The sequence below is a fragment of the Cygnus atratus genome, chromosome 2 (assembly GCF_013377495.2).
Source record: "Cygnus atratus isolate AKBS03 ecotype Queensland, Australia chromosome 2, CAtr_DNAZoo_HiC_assembly, whole genome shotgun sequence".
Classification (NCBI taxonomy): Eukaryota; Metazoa; Chordata; class Aves; order Anseriformes; family Anatidae; genus Cygnus; species Cygnus atratus.
The window spans coordinates 159496552-159517981 of NC_066363.1; the positions used below are offsets into that span (position 1 = coordinate 159496552).

At 53.0% G+C, this 21430-nt stretch overlaps 1 protein-coding gene across 9 annotated transcripts in view; it reads right to left on the minus strand.

Moving 5' to 3' along the window:
• The window catches only part of ZC3H3 (zinc finger CCCH-type containing 3), a 138599-nt gene that overhangs the window by 113457 nt on the left and 3712 nt on the right, over positions 1-21430 (minus strand). For all 9 annotated transcript variants that reach the window (XM_050709035.1, XM_050709038.1, XM_035566402.2 and 6 more), the window contains one exon: positions 20569-20759. In XM_050709035.1, the coding sequence (XP_050564992.1) occupies positions 20569-20759 (191 nt within the window). The remainder of the gene's footprint in view (positions 1-20568; positions 20760-21430) is intronic.

Consider the following 21430-nt stretch of genomic DNA (forward strand, 5'->3'; position numbering starts at 1 on the left):
GATTCCCGTTCCCATCCCACCACTAGCAGAGAAATGGTGGGCAACGTCCTCGGGCTCCTCGCGGACCTTCGGAGCAGTGGGAACTGTCGAGCACTCGCCATTATCTGCCTCCAGATCCTCACTTCTTTGGTCCTCATCCCCTAACCCCTTTGGTTTTCTGCCTGTTTTTAGCTCCCCAACACCCCTCTGACCCTACAGGAATAAAAACAGCCAGAAGGGGGTATCCAGAAGCAAAGCAATGGGAAGCGCGTGTGGGATTTCCTGAGCCTGATGCACATCGGGTGTTCAGTAACATCAGAACCACCTCCCAAGGACCTGACCCCACAACCTCAGTCCATCTGTTGATACTGAGATGGGCCAAGCACAAAAACCAGCCGGGAGCATCCGATTATTTAGCAGAGGGGGCTGCAGCCGGGACGCACGGCCCCACGCGTGCGTTATCCGAGGTTAACGCACACGTGCCGGAATTGCAGAGCCCGGCGCGCGCACGTTTCACGCAGGTACAGCCCTAATCTGGTTATGCTCGCACGGAGGCTGCAGCCCTCCCACGTACACCTGATCCACCTTTAAACGAGACCGGTGCTCGGGTTTTATGCTGGTTTAGCTCTTTCGGAGAGCAATGTGATTGCTTTGGTTTGAAAACAAAAAGATTTCTCGTCCCGGTCCCCTCCTGCCGCCGAGGCAGGCAGCGAAGCACCGTGGCCAATGAGTTATTGTGCATGAGCCGAGCCACTTAGACGGGGGGAAAACACATTATTCAAACGTTTCTCACGGCTTTGTGCAAATAGAGTTTCCCTCGGGTCTTCTGTGAGGTTAGGAGATTGCAGGACCAACTAAAATATGGCAGCACCCAGTGTAGGGGCACGCGGCGTGGACATGGGGAAGTCCCGGTGACGGTCTGGGTGCTCTCAGCACGATCAGCTCTCTGAAAACCAAGTTCCCCTCCAGGAACACCACTGCCGAGAGGGAGCTGCAATCCTTTAAATACCAACGTTGGTGTTGTGTTATTCTTTTAACGAGGCATCTAACATTTTGGGGTTGTATAAATACCTCTGCCCGGTGTTCAGATGCTTCCCAAGCATCTCCAAGGCACGGTCTTGATTAGCCAGCCCCAAACTAGCCCTAAAGCTGGGTAAATTATTTAGGCTGCGAGGCTCTGGACCTCACAGCATCCTACCTAGGGCATTCTCAGTGCTTTTAGTCTTCAAAAAGTAAAGATCCAGGGACGTCAGCTCCTACAGCAGTATCACAGAATGGCTGAGGTTGGGAGCAACCTCCGGATCTTCTGCTCAATTATAGCAATTGTCAAATACTGTTGTTGTCCTCTGGTCAATAGCTGGTTTTATTTACGTGTTGCAGGTTCAAGGACTAAGTCCTTGGCAGAAGGACTGGGATCAAGGATCTCAGAAGGACTTGGGCTCAAGGACTAAGTCACTTTGGCAGAAGAACAGTCATATCTGGCATCACATTGACATGAGAAAGTCCCAAAACCCCTCTGAGCCAGCAACAGAGGAGCCTCCAGCAACCGCTCTTTTCAACTGCTTGCACCTCAGATGGCCAAGAGCTGAGCTGGTAGCAAACACCACCATCAAGTTGTTTTAGAGGGGACTTTGTGCCCACAGGTCCCTCAGCACCTGGCTTTGCTCCCGTAACACGGGCAGAAAAACCGAAGCACACCACTAAAAGGATTTAGCCCACGGTCACAAAGGGCATCAGCAGAAACACGTATTAATAACGAAATCTTCTGGCTCCTAGCCTGCTCTGTCGGGTCTTTTCCCCTCCTCCAATTATTCAGGTGGCCAAAACGCCTGCCTCCATCCTTGAAAAGTAGGTTGGAAGTGGCTTGAAAACGAGTTGCAACAACACCAGCCAAAAACTGTTAGGGTCCACCGACGCAGCCTGTAGGGTTGTCCATAAAACTCAGTCCAACAGCAGTGGGGGCTGTTTGGTTTTAATCAACTCTAAACGTATTCAAAGGACACTCCCTGGGTCTTACAGGGATGTTTGGTAGTTAGATTTAAGAGTAGTCATGGCAGAGCAGATGGTACAGAACAAGAACAGCAATTCCCCACTTTCTCTTGCTGTCCCTGGACCTGTCCGAGTCCCCGGCTGACCCCGGTTTTTACCAAAAAAGTTCCTTTGCTTTGTTTTAAAACTACACGCATCTGCGCACACCGAAAATAAAAAATCACATCCAGCACTTTTCACGCAGCTGCCACGTCAAATTATGCTCTTGGGGCCGTGTGTCAGGCGCGATCTCCTAAACCTGGGGGCTGTTTTTGTGGCAAAAGAGGCAGGCTTGCAGCCCTCATCCCACCAGTGACCTGAATGTGGTGGGAGGACGTTGCCTGGCGGAGCTGCAAGAAACACAAACAGCCCCTGAAATGTTTCTGACGTTCCTTCAGCATTTTATTCCAGCCTTAAATAACGAGCGACACTCGAGAGCACCTCAAAGCAAGCTGCAAACGCTGCGCGGAGTCCCAGTTGTACCATAAAGGTGTTATTAACGCCGCTTTCCAAAGAGAAGAGGAAAAATAAAGCCTCAATTACACGACTCGCACGAAGCGAGCAAATTCTGGCCTGCTGCGTAAAAGCCCTGACTCAAAATGAGACAGGAATCTCCTTCAGCATCCTTTTTTCTACGTGTTTCTGGGCTCATCTGCTCCTTGCAGCAGCTCACCTTTATCCTTTCTGAGAAGCAGCAGGTGATGACTTCAAGGACTAAAACTGATTTGGTCATTTATTGGCCAAGAGGACCGTGGCCAACGGGCACAGAAGGAGGACGAGTCCCGGAGATGCGTTTCCTCCCGCCCGGAGACATCCCCGTGATGGGAGCCGGCAAGGCGAGAGGCTGCCAAGCCTCAGCGGAGCCGGTCCGAGCGCTGGTTTCCCCTTCCCATTACCTGGCGCAGGTGAAATCCTTTCTCAGAGCTGAAAACTCAATTTGGTCTCTGACATCCCAGGCCCAACGGCTCACACGCGCGCTAATGGGCACTGGCATGGGGTGACAGCCCCCAGCAGTGAAAAAAGCCAGGCTCAAATCAGCTCAGAAGAAGTAATCTCAAGAATAAGACACCGAGCACCTATATTAGCATTAATCCCTATTAATTCCTCTACCTTCACCTCTCCCCATCCTTCCTCTGGCTTTTTGGAAGCTGCCTTAGGATCCAAAACCCGAAGCCTCGTCGGTCCTTGCGTCATCCCCGTGCACCGCTGGGGCTGAGCCGTTCCCAACAGCTCTCCCGCATAGGAAACGCTAACGAACACCCAACCAAGTGAAAATCCTCCGTCCCTACGTTGTCCAGCATTCACTCATCCTCTGATAAGGTCTTGCTGATGCACAAGGGCAAATTTCAAACGGGAAAGCCGCTGTAATCCTTCACCGCTGCTCAGTCCGATGGGCGCTGGTGACGGCGCTCAGATTTGGCTTCCACACTTCAGACAGGAGGTGAAGCAGGTGGAAAGCATCAGGAACCTAGGACTGAAGGAATCTGCACTGCTAAAGCCAGGAAAGACAAAAGGACAACGGGGTAAAAATCCACAAATCCTTAAAAGAAAGCTACAGCAGGGAAGGGCGTCCTCCCTCCTTGACCACCGACAAAGCAACGATGAACTTAACGGTGGCAGATGTGTAGCAGGGACACTATGAAAGAAGTACAAACAACGGGGCCAAAGAGATTATCTAGAGGGGACATGGAGCATCCATCATTAGAGGTCTTCAAGATAAGGTTAGATGCCCACCGGATGGGAATGATGGAGGTAAGTGGCTGTGCCTCGAGCTGGGGAGAGACCAGATGGTGCCCTAGGTCCACCCCAGTCTTTTTTTTTTTTAAACACTATTTTGTGTCTTGGTATTGCTGTTCTCGCTCACCAGAGAAGCCTCCCAGGAGAGTTAAATCCTTTATTTACACAATAAGGCACAGATGAGTGAGGAGCGGAGTCAATAAAACAAGTTGGAGAGAACTCTTCCTAGCCCTGAAGCTGCCAGAGAGAGGAGAGCATCCATCCTCATCGACCCGCCGACACCTTCAGCCAACCCTCCAGCAACAGCGGGAAAAGACGAAGGGTTTTAACCTTTCGAGAGGGAGCCATGTGCAAAACTCCCTCAGCTGTAGATCAGTGCTGTAAATCAGAACGGAAACGAGAGGCGGGCATCACTGCTCGTGTCACCGGAGCACTTCCAACCCCAAACAATATAACACGAGGCACTACAAAGACAAATCACTGAAATGACAACCTGTCAGCACTGCCATCAGCTCAAGACCTTGCAGGGAGAAAAGATAGGAGAAAGAGAAGGGAAAATCCTCTCCCGAGAAGGATGAGTTACTTTTCTCCAGGGAGCTCGCACAAGACAAGACAGCACGGAGCTCATTCACCTCTTCGATCAAGGGTTTGCGTAACACACTCCTGCAGACATCTGTAATTCCCGTTCAGCTCTGCTTGCTCTCCCCCCGAATCACTTTTTTTCTTACCTTGACTACTTTCTTGTCCAGAATTTACAGAGCAAGCAGATCCCCAAAAACACCTAAGGCACGAAAACGACTCGATAGCAGATAACGCCGTCGGTGCGGGAGCAGCAGCTTCCTCCCCTTTAGGGAGACATCCTTCTTCTTGCACCAGAAGTCATTTAAACGTCAAAAGAGGAGAAATATGTCAATCTGACAGCCTATCAGGCGGCTTAGTGAAAAGTTTTTAAGAGCTATTGACAACAAGTCCACTTCTGCCTCGGACGCGGAAGGCCGCGCCGCTCCATTAAGCAACCCAGCCACTCTGCTCCCATGAATATTTAAAAGAGAAAAAGCAAAGCATTAGGCAGCCACGCAGCTCGGGATGTGCACTAACCTCTTCAGGAAGGACAAAGGAAGTGTCAGCACACACGAAGTGCCTGGTGTGGTGTCCAGCCTGCAGAGGATGATGCGGAAGGGGCAAGGTCCTCGCCCCCCGTACCGACTTCATGTAAAACCAGCCTTTCCCCAGCACATTCAGCACACGGGGCTACGAACTGATTCCATATCGAATAGATATTCAGGGAGATAAAATAAGGAGGAAAATGTCCCTTTGGTTTAAAGGTAAGACTGGGAATCATGAAAGCACCGCACAAATGAAAGGAAAACTCTTTGAGCCGGTATTTCCTATCAAAAATTAACAGAAAGCCTCAAAAATCTGGGACCACGTGCAGCCAGGTAAGAAATTAAAGTAAATCTGAGTACTCAGAAAAAGAAATCAAGTTGCAGGTCAATGTTTCCAAACCACAGCCTACTGCTTAGCACAAGCCACAAGACAAGAGGGCACGTAAGCAAGAGAGCGAGGATCCCGTACAGTAAATGCGATCCGACGCCGTCCGACTCTTCGGAAAAAGAAGCTTGCAGGTTAGCTCATGTGCTAAGGAAAGCTCCTTTTCACCGAGGCCTTTAAAACACAGAGGAGCCAAAGAGCAGCTCCCCTGAAAGCCAGAAACGCCTAGAGTGGAAATCCTTGAAGTGGGAGAGTGAAGCTGGAAGGCCACGGTGCGAAGGGAATGGACTCGCTCCCAGCACTGCTCAGCTTCGGAGCCCACGAGACAAGAAGAGATAAAAGGAGCTGCCCGCTTTAATATATATTAAAAAGCGCAGGAACACACCAGGCTGCGGATTTACTGCCTGTCACTAGCGGAGGTTTAACATCTTGATTTCACGCTGGTATTCTTCATTAGGTTTTTATTACCGGGCTTTGCTTGTTTATGTCGCCGCCGTCGCGCTCAGGTGGGAATCGGAGGGGTTTCATTCAGAAACGTCTTCAAGTGGAGCCGTCAAACAGCCCCGCAGCAAGGTGCTCGCTGCCTTCCCACTGCCGGCTGATCGCAGAGGAGGCAGCAAGGATGAGGGCAGCTGAGCAAAGCGACCAGCCACAGCCTCATTGTGTGGATGCTGGGGAGATGCGGTGGGGATGGAGAGGGGAAAAAGCGCCGGGAGATGAGCAAAGCCATCCCCTGCGGTCCACGCTGAGCTCCGCTCGCTTGTTCCCGTGTCTTTGGTACCATCCGAGTGCCTGGTGGAAACTGGCATCCTCCACAGATTCTCCCCAAAGGGCCTTTTTTACAAATTAGAGCAGAATGATAAATTTGAAGGGGGGCATTTTTGAGTTAATGATGCCTGGTGAGCCCAAGGGACCGGGCTGTTTTACACGCACCTAGGAAACAAGATGCAATTAGTTCCCAAAATCAAAGCTCAGCCAGAGCAAACAGCTCAAACTGACAACTTGGTATCGAGATCGGGATCTGTCCACGTCACACACAGTCACAGAAAGCAGACAATGTCCCCAAAAGCAGCCCCAGCTGCCCCATGCCACAGCTCAGCAAGCAGCAGCCCTGGTCCCAGAGGTGTCCCGGAGGCCAGACGTCCCCCCAAATGACAGCTGCAGCACAGGGGGCGCTCGGGAAAGCAGTGGATGGGGATGGATGTGCCGTAAGCCATCAGCTGGGAAGGGAAAATTGCAAATGTGAGAGCTCAGGCTGTGTATTTGGGGGTATTTCCATGTCCTCGCTAAGGCTCTGGCCCCAAAAGACAGGCTGCACGCAGTCCTGCGAAACCCAAAGAAGGCAGGGCAGCTTTTGGGTGCCCCCACGTGGATCTAGGAGCAGAAAGAAACACATTTGCAGGGCACAGGATGCATTTATCACGCTCTCAGTTTCCTTTCCTTCCTTCCCCTTCCCCATGTAAGCTGTCCATCAGCCACTCTGGGGAGGAACAAAACCCATCGGGAGGAACAAAACCCATCTCCCGTCCCTGCTCCTCCCAGCAGGGCGAACTGAAAGCCACGAGCGGGCAGCAGTGGGGGGATTTGCCTCCCCATTTCCAAGGGCAGAGCCATTTCTGCATAGCCCTAACGCTATCTGGAGGATTTATTTGCATCCCTCGTTCAGGTTAAGGACTTTTTATAAGTCAAGGTAAGGACAAGTTTGCACCAAGCTGCACCACCCGGACGTGGGTACCCCTTCAAATGACTCGTAAGAGTATTTGAAGGATCTCCAGACCAAAACTTGGAGACACAGCCTCATACAAGGCACAGATGCTGCCCTTAGTGCATTTATAACATCTAAATATTGTGCCTAAGCTCAAAGAAGCACACCACAAACCGTAGCTGTTCACAAGCCCACCCAGCTGCTGGCTGGTCAGTATTTCTGCATCATCCTTTGGCCAGACTTTCCACCGCCAGCTCTTCAGGACACCGAGTACATCAACGGGTTGGCACCTTCTGGTTGTACAGGGCAACTTGCAGCCTTGGCACTGCACGAATAATGGCACAGAAGAACAACACACACAAAATGAAGCCAGCCCTAGCCACAGCGGGGCTATCACAAGGCAATCGTGCTGAGTGGAAGGCTTGGTTTTGGAAATACAACGTTAGAGGCTTCCTCTGCTGTGGCCAGGGTCAACTCAGACCTAGAGGACCTCAATTACAGGTCCCCTTGAGCAGTGAAGTGAAGTAGTTGGGTCTCCTGCTTCGGTCCTCGCCTTGACATCCAAGAGCACAGCACTGTCATCACCTCCAAAGAGTGCTTCTTCTTCATGACAATGCTCCAAAATCGCCTCCTAACACAGGATCTTACAACTACTTTCATTCTCTTCGTGAAAAATCAATAAAAGGGCTCTGGCAAAGCATCTCTGGGATTTCTGTAGGGTCCAAAGCCCTTTGCAGACGTGATGATGAAGCGGCAATCCTGCACCAACCTCATCGATGAGAACTGCCTCACTGCCAGACAGAAGTTGGATGTTTTTGTCAGTTGGATTTGACATCGCCAATCCCAAATGCTACAAAACCCTGTGAGCTGCAAAGGGACTCGGTTGCTTAACATGAAAACTTTTGCGTTGTGGCAGAAAATGTTCCCTTGAAAGCACAGGAACGGACCTCTTGAGGTGCCACCAACCCTCTGCTTGAAGCACGAGCACCACCGACACGAAATCGGGGCAGCTGCAGCTTCATCTACCCAAACCCAAAACACCTCCAAGGGCAGAGACTCCACAGCTTCTCAAGACGAGCCCAGATGCACCATCTCTTCCCATCCGCCTTGAACCGAGATGCCCCAAAATGGGTATACCAGTACACCAGTGGCCCCCAGTGCCACAAAGAGGGTTAACACCATTCCTACAGCTGCTGGCCATCTTCCTCTTAATGCTGCCCAGTGCAAGTTTATTTTAATTGTTCGAAAATAATAACAACAAATGCTTTGGACTCTTGCAGCTTAGCATCCAACACAGCCCCAGGCCCTTTTCAGCAGAGCTGCTAAGGAACAACGGGCTTCCCAGAAGACAGGGTCAGGTGCACACTATATTAAGAGTCTGGAGGACACCAGGACATCAGTGTTTATAGGTTTCCTCAGCTCAGTTTCAGGGTGCTGTGCTTACTGGGACCCGGAGTCCTTGGCAAACGTGAATCCCGTCTTTCTAGAAAGAGACAGATTGCGACGTGCAGCTCCGCGCCATTCCACCATTCAGAAGGAGGCCATCTCTTCTTACAATGAAGAATATTCAAAGTTAAGCCGACAGCTTGCCAAGCCTGGACACTCAACTGGAACAGCCCTTTTCATCCTTTCTAATCTGCATTTTAATTCTCCAGACGTCCCCCAGGCATCCCCCTCCAGTTTTGGGTAGAGCAGAGGAGGCAAGGACGCGCTCCCTCCCCAAGGTGGTCTCTTCAGAACAAAACGCACCACGCCAAAGCCCCAAGGTTTTATTTAAAGCACACGAAGAGAGCCCGTTAAAAGGGCAAAACATTTTAGGAGCTGGCAAACATCTTCATGTCTCGCGGTTTTCGACTTACCCTTTCCAAAGCATGACATTAAGAAAACAATCCCACTGTCAAGAAATTGTGTCAATGACAAGTCCCGCTGTTCCACTTCCGAAAGATTTATACCTCAATTCTCCACGAGCTGAATTTGTCTTTTAGGTTGAGCCCTAACTCTGAAATTGAATAAGCGTCATGAATTTGACAGATTAACGGAACGTTAATACAACAATTCCTGTAGCATTTCACCAAATTCCCCCGCTCGCTTCTCGATGTACCTACAGACACCACAGCCGACCCGTGACACCTCCTTACTCCAGCCCCACAACGTGTTTTTTGCCAAAGCAAGCACTGCAGTTAAGAATATATATGCTACGAAGCATAAGGGTAAAAGTTTAAGCCCAGACAACTTCACCAGGGCCAGAATTTCAACATCTATTTAAAAAATATATCAACTTACTTCCTCCAGTCCCACACATCTACCTCCCCAGCGCGTGGACCATTTCATCTCAATTTGCAAACATTTTATAGCCTCTTAAATAATTCCTCTGCTTCCTTCGAGCCTCTCACCCTGCAAATACTCGTGATGGAGGCTTTCCCTGGACGTCGGGAACATCTTGCTCTGAAGACGATGCCGTGAGTGAGACCCCCTGAGCCCCACCACCGGGGAGGTAAAATTAAAGCACGGCCACACCACAAAAAAAATACAGCTGCCATACCGAAAGTAAATATCAGAGTCCATTAAGACGGGAGAGAACCAAACTTTTTCTTTTAAACATTGATTATTCTGGAATAATTAATTAGCAGAGCTGTAACAATACATAAACTTGCCAGCCTCTGACTCTTCTGATAATTTATGCAAGATTCCAGTATCGCTGCGGTTGCCTTTTCCGCTGCCTAATTCAGCATTTTCTTTTTTCCTTATGAAAGCAAGACTCCAGATTTAACTGCTCTAATGCCCTTTTACAGTGTTTGGCGTAGTAAAACCTAACAGCCACTCCAGCACGCCAGCAGGGAAATGATGGATCACGGAAGCTCGCAGAAGGGGAGCACCGTAAAATGCCCCAGTTAACGTTGAGATAGTCGAGTAAATCTTATTTTAAAAACAGACCCCTATATGTACACTGAAAGTGGCATCTCTGATGAACTCGCATCACCCTATCAAATCCCCTCTTGATTTTTCTCATTGATAACAGGTACTTTCACACAAAGCACCTAATAACCAAGCAAAAGCCATCGCCGCTAGATTACGCTCACCAATCACGGGCTACACCCAGCCAAGAAAAAACCCCATTTGGGTGAGGTTGGTCTCATCTTCAAAACGCTTCTACAAAAGACGAGTCGATCTCTTCTTCCAAAAAGCTGTATTGGAGGTATTTGAAGTTGTTTGGAGTTCCTGGGACTCATCCTTCTCACCCCAAAAAGCTCAGAGCTGAGGCTTCCAGGAGATGAAGCGGAGCATCCCGCAGCGGACAACGAAGCACAGCACCTCCAGCAAAGGACGGCAGGACCAACACAGTAAGCCACTGCCCTGGCTCCTTGAGCTGCTTTTTCATTCTCAGCATGGTTCCCGAGCCAGGCTTTCCCTTACACCCCCATAAAACGTGGCTGCTGCTCTCTTGGGGCCAGGAGCCGCGAGTCGCGCAGCGGCACCGCACCTTGCGAGCCCTTTTCCTTTTCCACGAGCTGCCCCAGGCTGCAAACGGGGGGCAAACACACCCTGGTTGGCTCGGTTTTACTGCAGAGCCCTCACAAGACATGTTCCTGGGAGGTTTTTTCAAGGCTGAATGGCAGACACGTGCTTGCTCACGCTCACTGCCTGGGCGCTCTCCGTCCCACCTAAGGACGGGCTGTCCCAGGACGTTTCCCCGTGCACAGAACAGCACAAAATGCACCATCAGGGGGCTTAACAGGGGGTTTACTAGCCCACGTTAAGGCTCCACGTCTGCTCTCCTGCCCTTTTCCCACCAGAGAGCTCCCGAGGGCAGGCTTAGGGGAGGGAATAAGGTATAGGATTGGTTTTGAGGTCAGAGCTGGACGTCCAGTTCACCGGCTCTGTTCACACATCCACGCAGCACCGCTCCAACCCCGAGCGAGAGCAAAATCTGCACACGTCTGGATTATACAGAGGCGTAAGAGAGGATGAAACCTTCCTCACGCTCAACTTTCCCGTGGGCAACAGCAAAACTCCCGTTGACAACTGAAGGAAAGGCATTTCCCCGTCCCTCAGCCTAAAGCAGAAACCTGAAACCGCGAAAACTGCTGCACCAGCACGGCTTTGTGGGACTCGTGAGATGCTGTCAGGTCCACAAAGCACTTACCCCAGGTGCACTCCTGCATCTGTTACGTATTCTGGGGGGGGGTATTACTCATTTATATCGCTTTGCAGAGCACACAAAGCCCAGCCCGAGTGAGCAGGCGGGTCCTCGGGTGAACAGCTTCCACCTCGGCTCAGCAGCGATACGGGGGAATCGCCGCACGAAGCCCCTGAGTTGTTACAGGGGAAAAAATCAGATGGAAAAGGTTTGCAAAATAAAAAAAAAAAGAGAGATACTTGTAAACGGGGATTTGGAGAAGCACGAGAAGCAGAAAGCAGAACAGAGAAACCTACGCAGGTTTTACAGGGAGCCGAGCGTTCGCTGGGGTGGGATTTGGGGAGCTCCGCCAGCGCTGCCGAGGATGCGCTGATCGGCAGCGCCGGCAGCAGCTCGCGGCCAGGGAACCATCTGAAACTTCAACGGTGACCCTGCTGGGGATGCTTCCCGTCACTCTGCACATCAGGTGCAAGGAAACTGCCAGAGGAGGAAGCAGAAGAGAAGAGATTTTTCAAGCTTCAGGTTACGGATCCGCCCCTATTTCGACAAAGCGCCTTAAATGCCCGCTTTTCTCTCTCTTAGTTTTATTTTAAGCATACAAGAAAAGACAACCAAGGGGATAAAAGGCAGCAGCACTGAAATTCAGCACAAGTCTGAGCAGCAGGTAGAGCCGGACAGGCTGCAAACTGGTTTAAAACCACCCATAAGCATCCCAGCTTTCTCAGACGCATTCCTTCAGAGTAAGGCTGAAAAAAATCTAACCGCAAACCTCACTGTAAAAATAATCACCCTTCAAAATATAACTGCAAACCTCACTGTAGAAATAGTAGGAAGGGAAGGCTTCCAGGGCTAAGACCTCTTGCTCTGTTTTCTTTTTCTTTTTTTTCTTCCTGTGGATAAAGACTAAAGCGGAGACTCGATTTTTCTTCCGCACCACGCTGCCCCTGCAAGGTCTGAAATCATAGCAAAGGCCCCCCACGGACCTGAAAATATCAAGGGTCAGAGGCAATGAAAGGCTGTCGTACATCCCCAAAGCCAAATATTTCTTCCTGTTAGTGCAGGAATATACTGCTCCCGCGAGACCCACCTGCTACAAACAGAATTTCAGAAGCAAACGGTAGCGGGCACTGCACGAGAGATTCTCTGAAACAGGGGGCACGGGCAACGAGAGAAGATTTTCAGCATCAAGTCAAGCATGAGGCTGAATTTCACAGAAAAAGGGAGAAAGAACGGACACGGAAAATGAGAATAATTAAATGTGACTCCACGTGAAGAGCAGTGTGGGTTTATATCCATCGCCTGCTGTTCCCCAGACCCTCATCACTGGCCCAAAATTCTCCTCGTGGCAGGGGTCTACTCAAAAGCCTTGCACACATCCACGCCCAGCAGCCCCCTGCTGCCTTCAGCTCTCATCCCTGACACGTTTCGACCCAGACGCTCCCCGTATTGCAGCCCCTGGCTCGCCCGCCCCCAAATCCAGACGCCGGAGCGCTCACGCGGAGCTTTGGGGAAAAGGCAGCTACACGGTGACACCTCCTCATTTAGCAGAGCCGACTTCCCTCGCTCGAAGCAGCCTGTTATTTTCAAAAGAGGGCTGTGAAAACAGAATCCCCTCGGCTGGCTGCTCGCAAGCTCGGGACGGCGTCACCTGTAAATGCCAAGCGAAGGCAGAAACCCTACACCCCAACTTACGAACGCGGACGCAACCGGTGCCGGCAGCGAGCCAACTATGTGAACTTCTCCCAGTGACTGCGAAGGGCCCGGCAGCCGCTCGGCCAGCCCCGCTCCTCCCCTGCTCCCAAGGACGAGGCAGGGAAAGCGAGAAGGGAGACCTGGCAGCGCCCCGAGGGACGGGCAAGGTCAAGCCACGTACCCCCGCTGGCGTCCGGCAGCAAAACCCCCAAGGGTTCAGATAAACTGGGAAGGATCTGTTCAAAGCCCGGACGAGCGATGGAGAATAAAAGACGTGAGAAGGCCGCGGGGCCCGGGGTGCGTCGTGCGTGCTGAGGGCTTCCTTCGAGGGCACGCATCACCTCCTCCTGATCGGACCTAAGAGGTCAGCTCGACGCGATCCGAGACGGCACCCCACAGCCAGAAGCAGCACTTCGTGCAACTCACTGAGGAGAAAATAACAATAAAGCAAGGACACAGCCAGGAAATAAATCAAAAACCCACGGTGCCCAAGCTGGAACCTCCCCGACAGAAATACTCACTTCGCTTTGCGCGAAAAGAAACGGGAGACCCCGACTCCAGCCCTGAGATTTTCGAGGCTGCCAAAGGGATGCAAGCAGCCAGCGCCAATAAAATTAACAGCAGCTGAGCATTCGGATGCCAGCCATACCTCGCTCCTCGCCGTTTACGCCCCCGTTTACTCCCTCGCACTTGCCCGGGCACGAGGAACGCCAAGCAGCTCGCTCCCTCCGCGCCTGCAGCCGTGACGCGCGGCTCGCGGTTTGGGGCAAACCGGTAAAAAAAAAAAAAAGGGAGGATTTGGGGTTGTTTTTTTTTTTTTGAGAAGGTGGCTGGAATTAAGGGGGTGTAGGAGCACTTCTGCAGAGAGCAAAATGCAAAACGCAAAAATTCCTCCTGTGGGGCACGTTTGCAGAGTCCAGCTGCGGCGCTGGTGGTGGCAACAGAGGAGGAGGAGGAGGACGCTAACACAAACTGTTGTCTGACCTCAATCCAGAGCACGAGAAAGGCGAAGGGAAGCAAGAAAGAAATATTTCGAAGGATTTTGAAGGGAGAAGGATGCAGACCAGCCTCCTGGCAGCGCACGGGGTGGATGCCACAGAGGACGTGCTCACAGCGCTGGATCCCTAAAAGCAGGAGGAGGTCGCGAGGCTCAACTCCGGAGGCTCGGCAGCGAAATAATTTAACTCGAGCAAGTCCCCGGGGGGGGGCGGGGGGGGCTAAAGGGCTCCACCACGACCCACGCACGTGCTGCACATCTCACGCCTCTCCTCCGGCTCGCTCAGCAGCGAGAGCCGCACGCCACCAGGCAGGAGCTGGCAGGTCCCAACCCGGGGCGACGCGACCGATGGAGCAGCCTCGAAGCCCCCCCCCCCCGGCCAGGAACTTCCCATTTCACAGCATTTTTACACCTGGGGGGGGGGGGGGGGGGGGGGCAAAAGTCACCAATTAAAAAGCCGCCAGGGGGATATAAAGCGCTGCCAGCTTGCCAGGACTCTAAAAAGCCAGGCTCAGAGGCGTGCCCCATCCGTTCCAGGGGAAGAAATGAACGACCGAGGGTGTTTCGGGGGCTCTGCTCCCCCCCTGGCTGCGCCCAGCTCGGCGAATTCGCCCCGAAACAAAACCTGAAAGGTTTTGTAGCTGCCCGCTCACGCGCTGAGCTGCCGCTAAACGATTCAAGTTATTTAAGAAAGCGAATTATTTAAGAAAGGGGTACGAGGAATCCGCCGCTCGCTTCGTCCTCCCCCTGCCTCCAGCCAGCCGCGACCGCGCCGAAAATCCCCGGCACACGGCTGAGAAGTCCTGCCCGCGAGGGGACATTACGGGGCGGGGGGGGGGGGGGAAAAGGAAAAAAAAGGCACCGGGGAGCCTCTCGCCGGCATCTCTGCAATATTCTGCAATCCCCACGGGCCAGGCGGGCAGCCCGCGCCGCTGCTGAACAATGCACTTTTGGATTCAATTAAAGCGATTATCTGTTGTGCCAAATAAATTGTGTACAGCACGCAGCCCCGCAGCATTTTACACCTCCGGGCTCATTATTTTCTAACCGTTTCCCCTCCCTGTTTATGCGCTCTCAAATTAAATTGCTGATAATATGCGCCCAAAATAAAAAACGAGCGCACCTTGTCCGCAGCAAATTGATTCTTTTTTTCTTTTTTTTTTGTTTTTTTTTTCCCCCCCCGAACCGGGCGATTGCCAGGTTTTATATACTCGGTGCCTGGCGATCATTAGTAATTCAATTTTCTTTTTATTAGCCCCCTTATCTGCTGAGCAATATAGTGGCAGAGCTGACCTCTTTCGCACGGGTAAATGTTTAAAATCTTTTCCCTGATTAATTTTGCCAGTTAAGGAAAAGAGGAGAAATGGCCCGGCTCTTAGCCATCACAATGAATAAAGCTTAATGTTGATTGTGATGGAATTTCTAATGCCAAGGAAATTGATTGAACGCAGCAATTACACTGCAATAGTAACTCAAGGGAAATGGGATAGTTTTCTCCTGGCCATAGCCTTTTGGTTATTTAAAACAATCCAATTTGCAAGGATAATTATATATTAGTGTTTTATCTGCCACTTGAAATGAACATGGGAGTTTTGATACTGGCCCAGCATTAGCAGGTTATTGCTGCAAATTACTTGATATCTGCTTTCTTTCACATAAAGACGAAATTAGGCCATCAATAACCGGAAAAAGGTGGACCGGGGAAAATGCGAGGGGCACGAGTGCCCTCTGCAGGGCTGTGCCGAAGGCAGGGCGGTGCGGGAGGCTCCCCGAAATCCCAAATCGCCCCGCTTTTCGGCGGCGGCCTCCGCTCACGTGCGCGGGCTCCCACGGGGGACACGCGGAGAACGGGCACGGCACGGCTCTCCCGCCGCCTCACATCCCAACAGCTGCCGCGTACCTGCCCGAAATGACCTTAAAATGAAGCAATTAGCTCTAGTTTCTCCTATAAAAGAGACGACAGCGCCGTCACGCCGAGCGCGGTGAACCCTACCAAGGCAGCGGTGCTGCAAGGAGGGCAAGCGTGGACTTTGGCAAGGGTAAGGAAAGTAAAAACAAACAAAAAAAAAAACCGCAAGTTTTCACCTGGTTTTCACTCAAAAAATAGCTGAAAAGGGGCCTCATCCTGCAAGATATCAAATATGCTGCCCCCATCACTCTCAGCTAGGCTGTTGGTAAAAATTTAAGGGGGATTTCCCGCATCCGCGCTGCTGGCAGGCACAGGGCTCGAAGGACACGAGCAGGCAGCACATCCCTCCGCCACCGCATCTGGATGGGTGAGATGTCACTTAAAAGCTGGCATTTGCCCTTAAAATTGGGGAATAACCCCCCATCCCCCCCCCCCAAAAAAAAAAACAACCCCAAACCCATTCAGCAAAATCCTGCTCCAGGCTGCCCGAGCAGCACGTGGGCAAACGGCGCCGCAGGAAGCGGTGCCGTCCCCACGCACTCTGCACTTTTTATCACGCTGGCTGTTTGCCGTAACAAATAAGCACCAGAGCCAGCTCGGGGTAGACATTTGCCATTTCGACAGCGTAATTACAACGTGCCGTTATTGGCAGGAGAGCCGCTCCGCAAAATGACTGAGCAGGAGTCCGGGCTTTGCTCTCTGCATCAAATCCTCCGGGTCGGGTGCCGAAAAGATGGTTGGGGGAATGGAAAGGACGGCTGGGGGAATGGAAAGGACGGCTGGGGGAATCGAAAGGACGGCTGGGGGAATGGAAATCGGTGGGAACTTCACCCAGATCTTAATTAGCAGCCGGCCTCCCCCTGCTCCGTGCAGCGGAAAGGGGAACGCAGCTCGGGGCTCCCCCAGCACGGCGAGCAGGGGGACGGGGAGTTCAGGCTGCAAAAGCACTTCCAAATATGATAGGTCATGAAAAGGAGTATTTTTTTATACAGATAGCTGGATACGGTTGAGGAGTGGAATAGAAGTCACGCAATTCTTTTCAGCTTGCACGGAAACAGGCTGCGTTATTTCCGCGCAACACGGGGGCACGAGGATCTCAGTAAAGACAGAAGCAACCCCGGCGTTCTCCCCTTCTCGTACCAGATCCCTGCTTCAGATCCAAATCGTCTTCTCCGTAACAGAGGCAAGTGATACCGCCTGAAAAACCACTTCTAGAGGGTATATAGGAAGGCTGGCGTTCGGGCAGGAGGCTGAAATATGCTGCTCCCTTCAACAAGAGCCTAAGAAGTTAAACGGGAAAAAAAAAAAACCCTCTTCAATACTAAAGGCACATTAACATTTAGTACTAAGTGGTCAAGAAGTCCAAAATCTGAAGGCTGTTTTATTAACATCCCTACGGCTCAACGTTTTCTGCTCCTCTTTGCTTTGCTCGAGCTCTCCCCACGCGCACCCCCTGCCCCTGTGTTGTAATACCCGGACAACCAGACCTCTACCCGCATTAGAAATGCTTCACAGACAGCTCCAGTGTCCCATCAGAGCAACTTCCAGTTTGGGACATCTCCCAGTTCTGCCCAGGGTCCAAAAAGGGAACCGGAGAGTGGGGTCAGCCACGTGTTAATCCCTAGGGAAGGCAGGGGCGATGCCTTTGCTCACAGCTCGGGCACGGCCCGCAGAGCTCGTGCCACAGATCCCAAAGCCAGAGGACCCCTGTGAAGCCAGAACACGCCGGCCGTTCGTTACATGTAATTGTTCATTAAGGGGCTTCTAACGAAGCAGCTCAGATGCTGCCCACAAGTCCTCTCAGGAGCTAGGCTCTGAGACAAAACCGTGAAATGCTGCCCTGAAAATCCCCCGTCCCTGCCCAGCACCCGACGACTTCACGAAGCTCACGTCTCCGGGCAAAAAAAAACGAACCCTAGCACGCGGAGGAACGGCGATAATTCAACAGCCACAGAAAGGCAGGGCATCAGAGCAGCTCGAGCTGCAAACATGTTGCCCGGGATTGAACCCCATCAAAAATGTCGTGTCGGAACCACGGCCAAGCTCTCGGTTATCGCACCGGGAGAAAGTTATACCCAGACGCAGATCCCAACCTCACAGAGCCCTGCCAGCAGGAGGATCTATTTAACGCGGCTGCTCCTCGAGAGGACCACTTTCAGCCCCGCAGAGAGAGAAAGGAGCAGAGAACGGAGCAGAAATAACCTTGTTTCTCCCCCCCGGGGAGGAGAAAGGCAACCGAGGGAGCCCTTCCAACAGCTTCATGGAGAAGGTTCGAGTCCCGCTCACCAGTCCATTTCCCCGTCCAAATCACGGCTGATCTACAAGGGTTTCATTCCTCTCTGTTGCAGAAGGCAAGGAAGAAACGTCGTAGCCTTTTCATACTTACGGCGAAGAGAGAGATGGGAATTATTTTAATTCACCTCCTACGACGCTGGTACGTGGGGTCCCGTTAGCACGGCGGGGACAGGAAGGATTTGGGGCATTTGGGAAGCGAGGGAGAGCAGCAAACGCGGGGAAGGGGAGGCTTCCTTCTGCTTTCAGCCATTTTAAGAACAAAATCGAGCCATGATTTTACAGCCGTTTGCGAGGAAGAAGAGCCCCACAGCACGGCCACCGAGCTGTTCCAGCAGGTTATTTGCTTCCCCACCTCGGAGCCGAGACCCCAAAGTGCACAGACCCAAGCTGGAAAACAACTAAAGTCACTCCAACACACCCCAAAACTCTCCCAGATTAAGGTTTGTGCTGGGCTTTGTCAGCATCCCTCAGGAACAGAGATATTACCTCTTGATCATCTGATCCGCTTTGGGGCAGGGGACCGAGCTAACCGCTCTCCCCAAGCCACTCCCAGCCCCGTTTTCCCGTTTTCTGCTTTCCCTAAGCTTCTTTATTTGCATTCCTCCGCTCCGATCAAGGGAACACAGCCGCATTTCTGCTCTGTCTACACATTTCCAGGCCTACGTGACTGGAGACGCAAAGCTTTGCGCCACGGGACGATTACCTGCCATCGAGGGACGGGGATTCGACGCGCGTCCCCAAAACGCCCGGGGCTTTTGGCAGCTGCCAGTCAGGCTCCCCGGGAGGGCGGAGGATTTTGATCCGTTTTGTGCGTTTTTACCTTCCGCGCAGCTTCGCTTTGGCTGGGCACACGCTTCTACTGACGGACGAAAGGAAGAGAAAGGACTTCTGCTAAGCCTCAGACAAGCTTCGAGGACGGCTCGGAGCCTTCCCAGGGCTGCGGCTTCAGCGCTGTGACCTCCTGTGCCACACAGAGGGCTGAGCAACCTCTGCTCGGCATAAACCCGGGCGTAAGCACGGTGCTACGGAGAAGAGATCTGGCTTAACCTGGTACTGGGTCACCAGAACAGTTTATACCCCTGTAAACACCGATATCTCGATTTTCTCGTACGTAAAATGCTCTTACCGGACACGTCGCGCTGTAGAGAGGTCCCCAGTATGGGGTTTGTGAGGTCTGAGTCCCGAATTAACCCCACAGCCGGCAGTGGGTATTCCGTGGGAGGCCGAAGGGCTGTTCCTCACCCCACGCGCCGTCACCCCGCAAGGAATTAAAGTCCCCTGGCACCCCACAACGCCAACCCACGGTGGATCCACCACCTCTGGTTTCAGAAGAACGACCACAGAGCCGTACGATGGATCTCCAACCACACGTGTTGCCTTCGTGCGCTGCACAAATGCTTCCAGCAGCGGGTGTAGGTTCAACCCTCGTCCCTCTGCAGGCGCCAGAGGGTTAGCTGACATCCCTAAACGGGGCAAAACTCGACCCTAAAGTCGGGCAGCCGCTCAAATGCTGGGCCATCAGCACGACTGTGCAGTTATACGGCCGTCCGATTGTCCCCACAGGTCACCTCCAGGCAGCAGACCCCAAATTCTCCCCGCAGCATCCTCTCCACCCCCCCAGCCCTCCCCCTCAGCCACGCAAAGCAAAAGAAACCTCTTTTTCTCCTCCTCCCCGCAAAAAGCCTTCCTCTTCCTGAGCCGCAAGCCCCCGTTCCCGTTTCCTGATCCACCGAAACACGGCCACCTCTTAGCACGGAGCTACTTGAACGAGGAACGACGACAATGACATGCGCAAACTTGGTGACTGAAGCGCAGAGCAGGAAAAAAACCTAAGTCTCCTCCTAAAAAGAGAGGTCAAAAAGCTTCATTTTGGGGCAGATGGCGGCCGCGCCGTAGCCCACGCGGCCCTGTGCGCTCAAGCCATGCTCGTCGGCCACGCCGATGAGCGCAAAACGTGCTCCACGCACATTTTCGAGGAAGATGAATTGTAGGGGCGTGTAGGACTTGCGATTACCTTGCCGGGGAACAGAGCCAGGAACACCCCGGCACCTCTTTACGTGCTTGGAGCCGCGGCCCCGAGAAGCCGACGCCTGCCCTGCGAGGGGCTGAGCCCAGGCAGCAGGACCCGGCCCCAAACCACCCGTTCCCAAACGTTTGGGGCTCACTACTCCGCCCACCAACTGCAATTTTAACCCCGTGAAATTCCAAAAAAACGAGGCTCCTGCAGGCGCTGCCCCGGGACACGGGTGCGCCAGGCAGGTCCGCAGTCGCTGGGGGGAATATTCTGGGACGTGCGCAGGCCCCCCCCCCCCCCGCAAAGAGAGAAATTCGCCTTGCAGAGGGATTGCTGCCTCCTGGAGACGTCGGAGCGCGGTCATTTACAGGACACCCGGGTTAAGGCTTGGCTTTACCGCGGCCCAAACTCTTCCCGATGTCTGCTCGGGGACCGACGGCAGCAGCTTCGCCTCCCGGGGGACCTGGGACCGATTTCGCCGCTCCCGGAGCCTCTCCGGGAACAGCTCCCCCAGCACGAGGTCAGCGAGCGCCGTCACCCCCCCCCCCCGCCCCCCACCGCCCCCCGGGACGACCGTTCCTACCTTCCCTGGTGGAAACCTGGCTCCTGGCGGCCGGCAGCCTGCAGAGCCTGTGCTTGGTGAGCTGCAGCAGGCCCTTGGGCGAGCAGCGTTTGGGCAGCGCCGGTTTCCCCCGCAGGTTTCGCTTCTTGGCGTGGAAGGGGCTCTTCAGAGGCGTGGGAGGCGAGGGGCTGCTCTTCTTGTCCGCCGGGGAGCTGCGGGGGGGGGGGGGGGCAAAAACTGGTTAGAGGAGGGTAAAAAGGCGGCCGAAACGCGCTCAATCCCCTCGCCCGCAGCCGAGAAGAGGAGCTGGGTCAGCCCCCATCCCCGTGCCGTCCCGGGGCGTGCACGACGTTTTACAGGCAAAAACAATAATAATAAATAAATAAAAAAATTGTTTAAAATAAAAAAATAAAACCACTCCCTCCCCCCAGCCCCCAGTATAACGAGGCTCTGAAAGTCAGTCAGCAGGGGCGGGCGGCTGTTCCTTCCCCCTGAAGCCCGGTGTTTATTCGGGTCAGGGAGGAATCTCCCACGTGCGAAATCTTTGGAGAACAGGGATGGGAGACGAGGCGAAAACCCAGCTCTGTTCTGAAGGACCAAATTCTGGGTTACACCGACTGCTCGAACAATTACGGTCTGAGGCCTCGCGACCCTGAAAAGCGGGAACAAAGCCCCGGTAAGGGGAAAACTGAACGCACCCTGCGGTACCCGACAGCCCTTGGTGTAATTTCACCTGTGGGCACGTCCGCGGCTCGCAGCTGCAGGGATTATTCAACACCACGGAGACGCCTTGCCCCAGAGACATCAAGGGCCGCTCCGGCTTCACCTAAAGCCCGCGGACATGAAGCACGGCCTCCAGAGGGACGGCTCTCCAAAGCGGCCC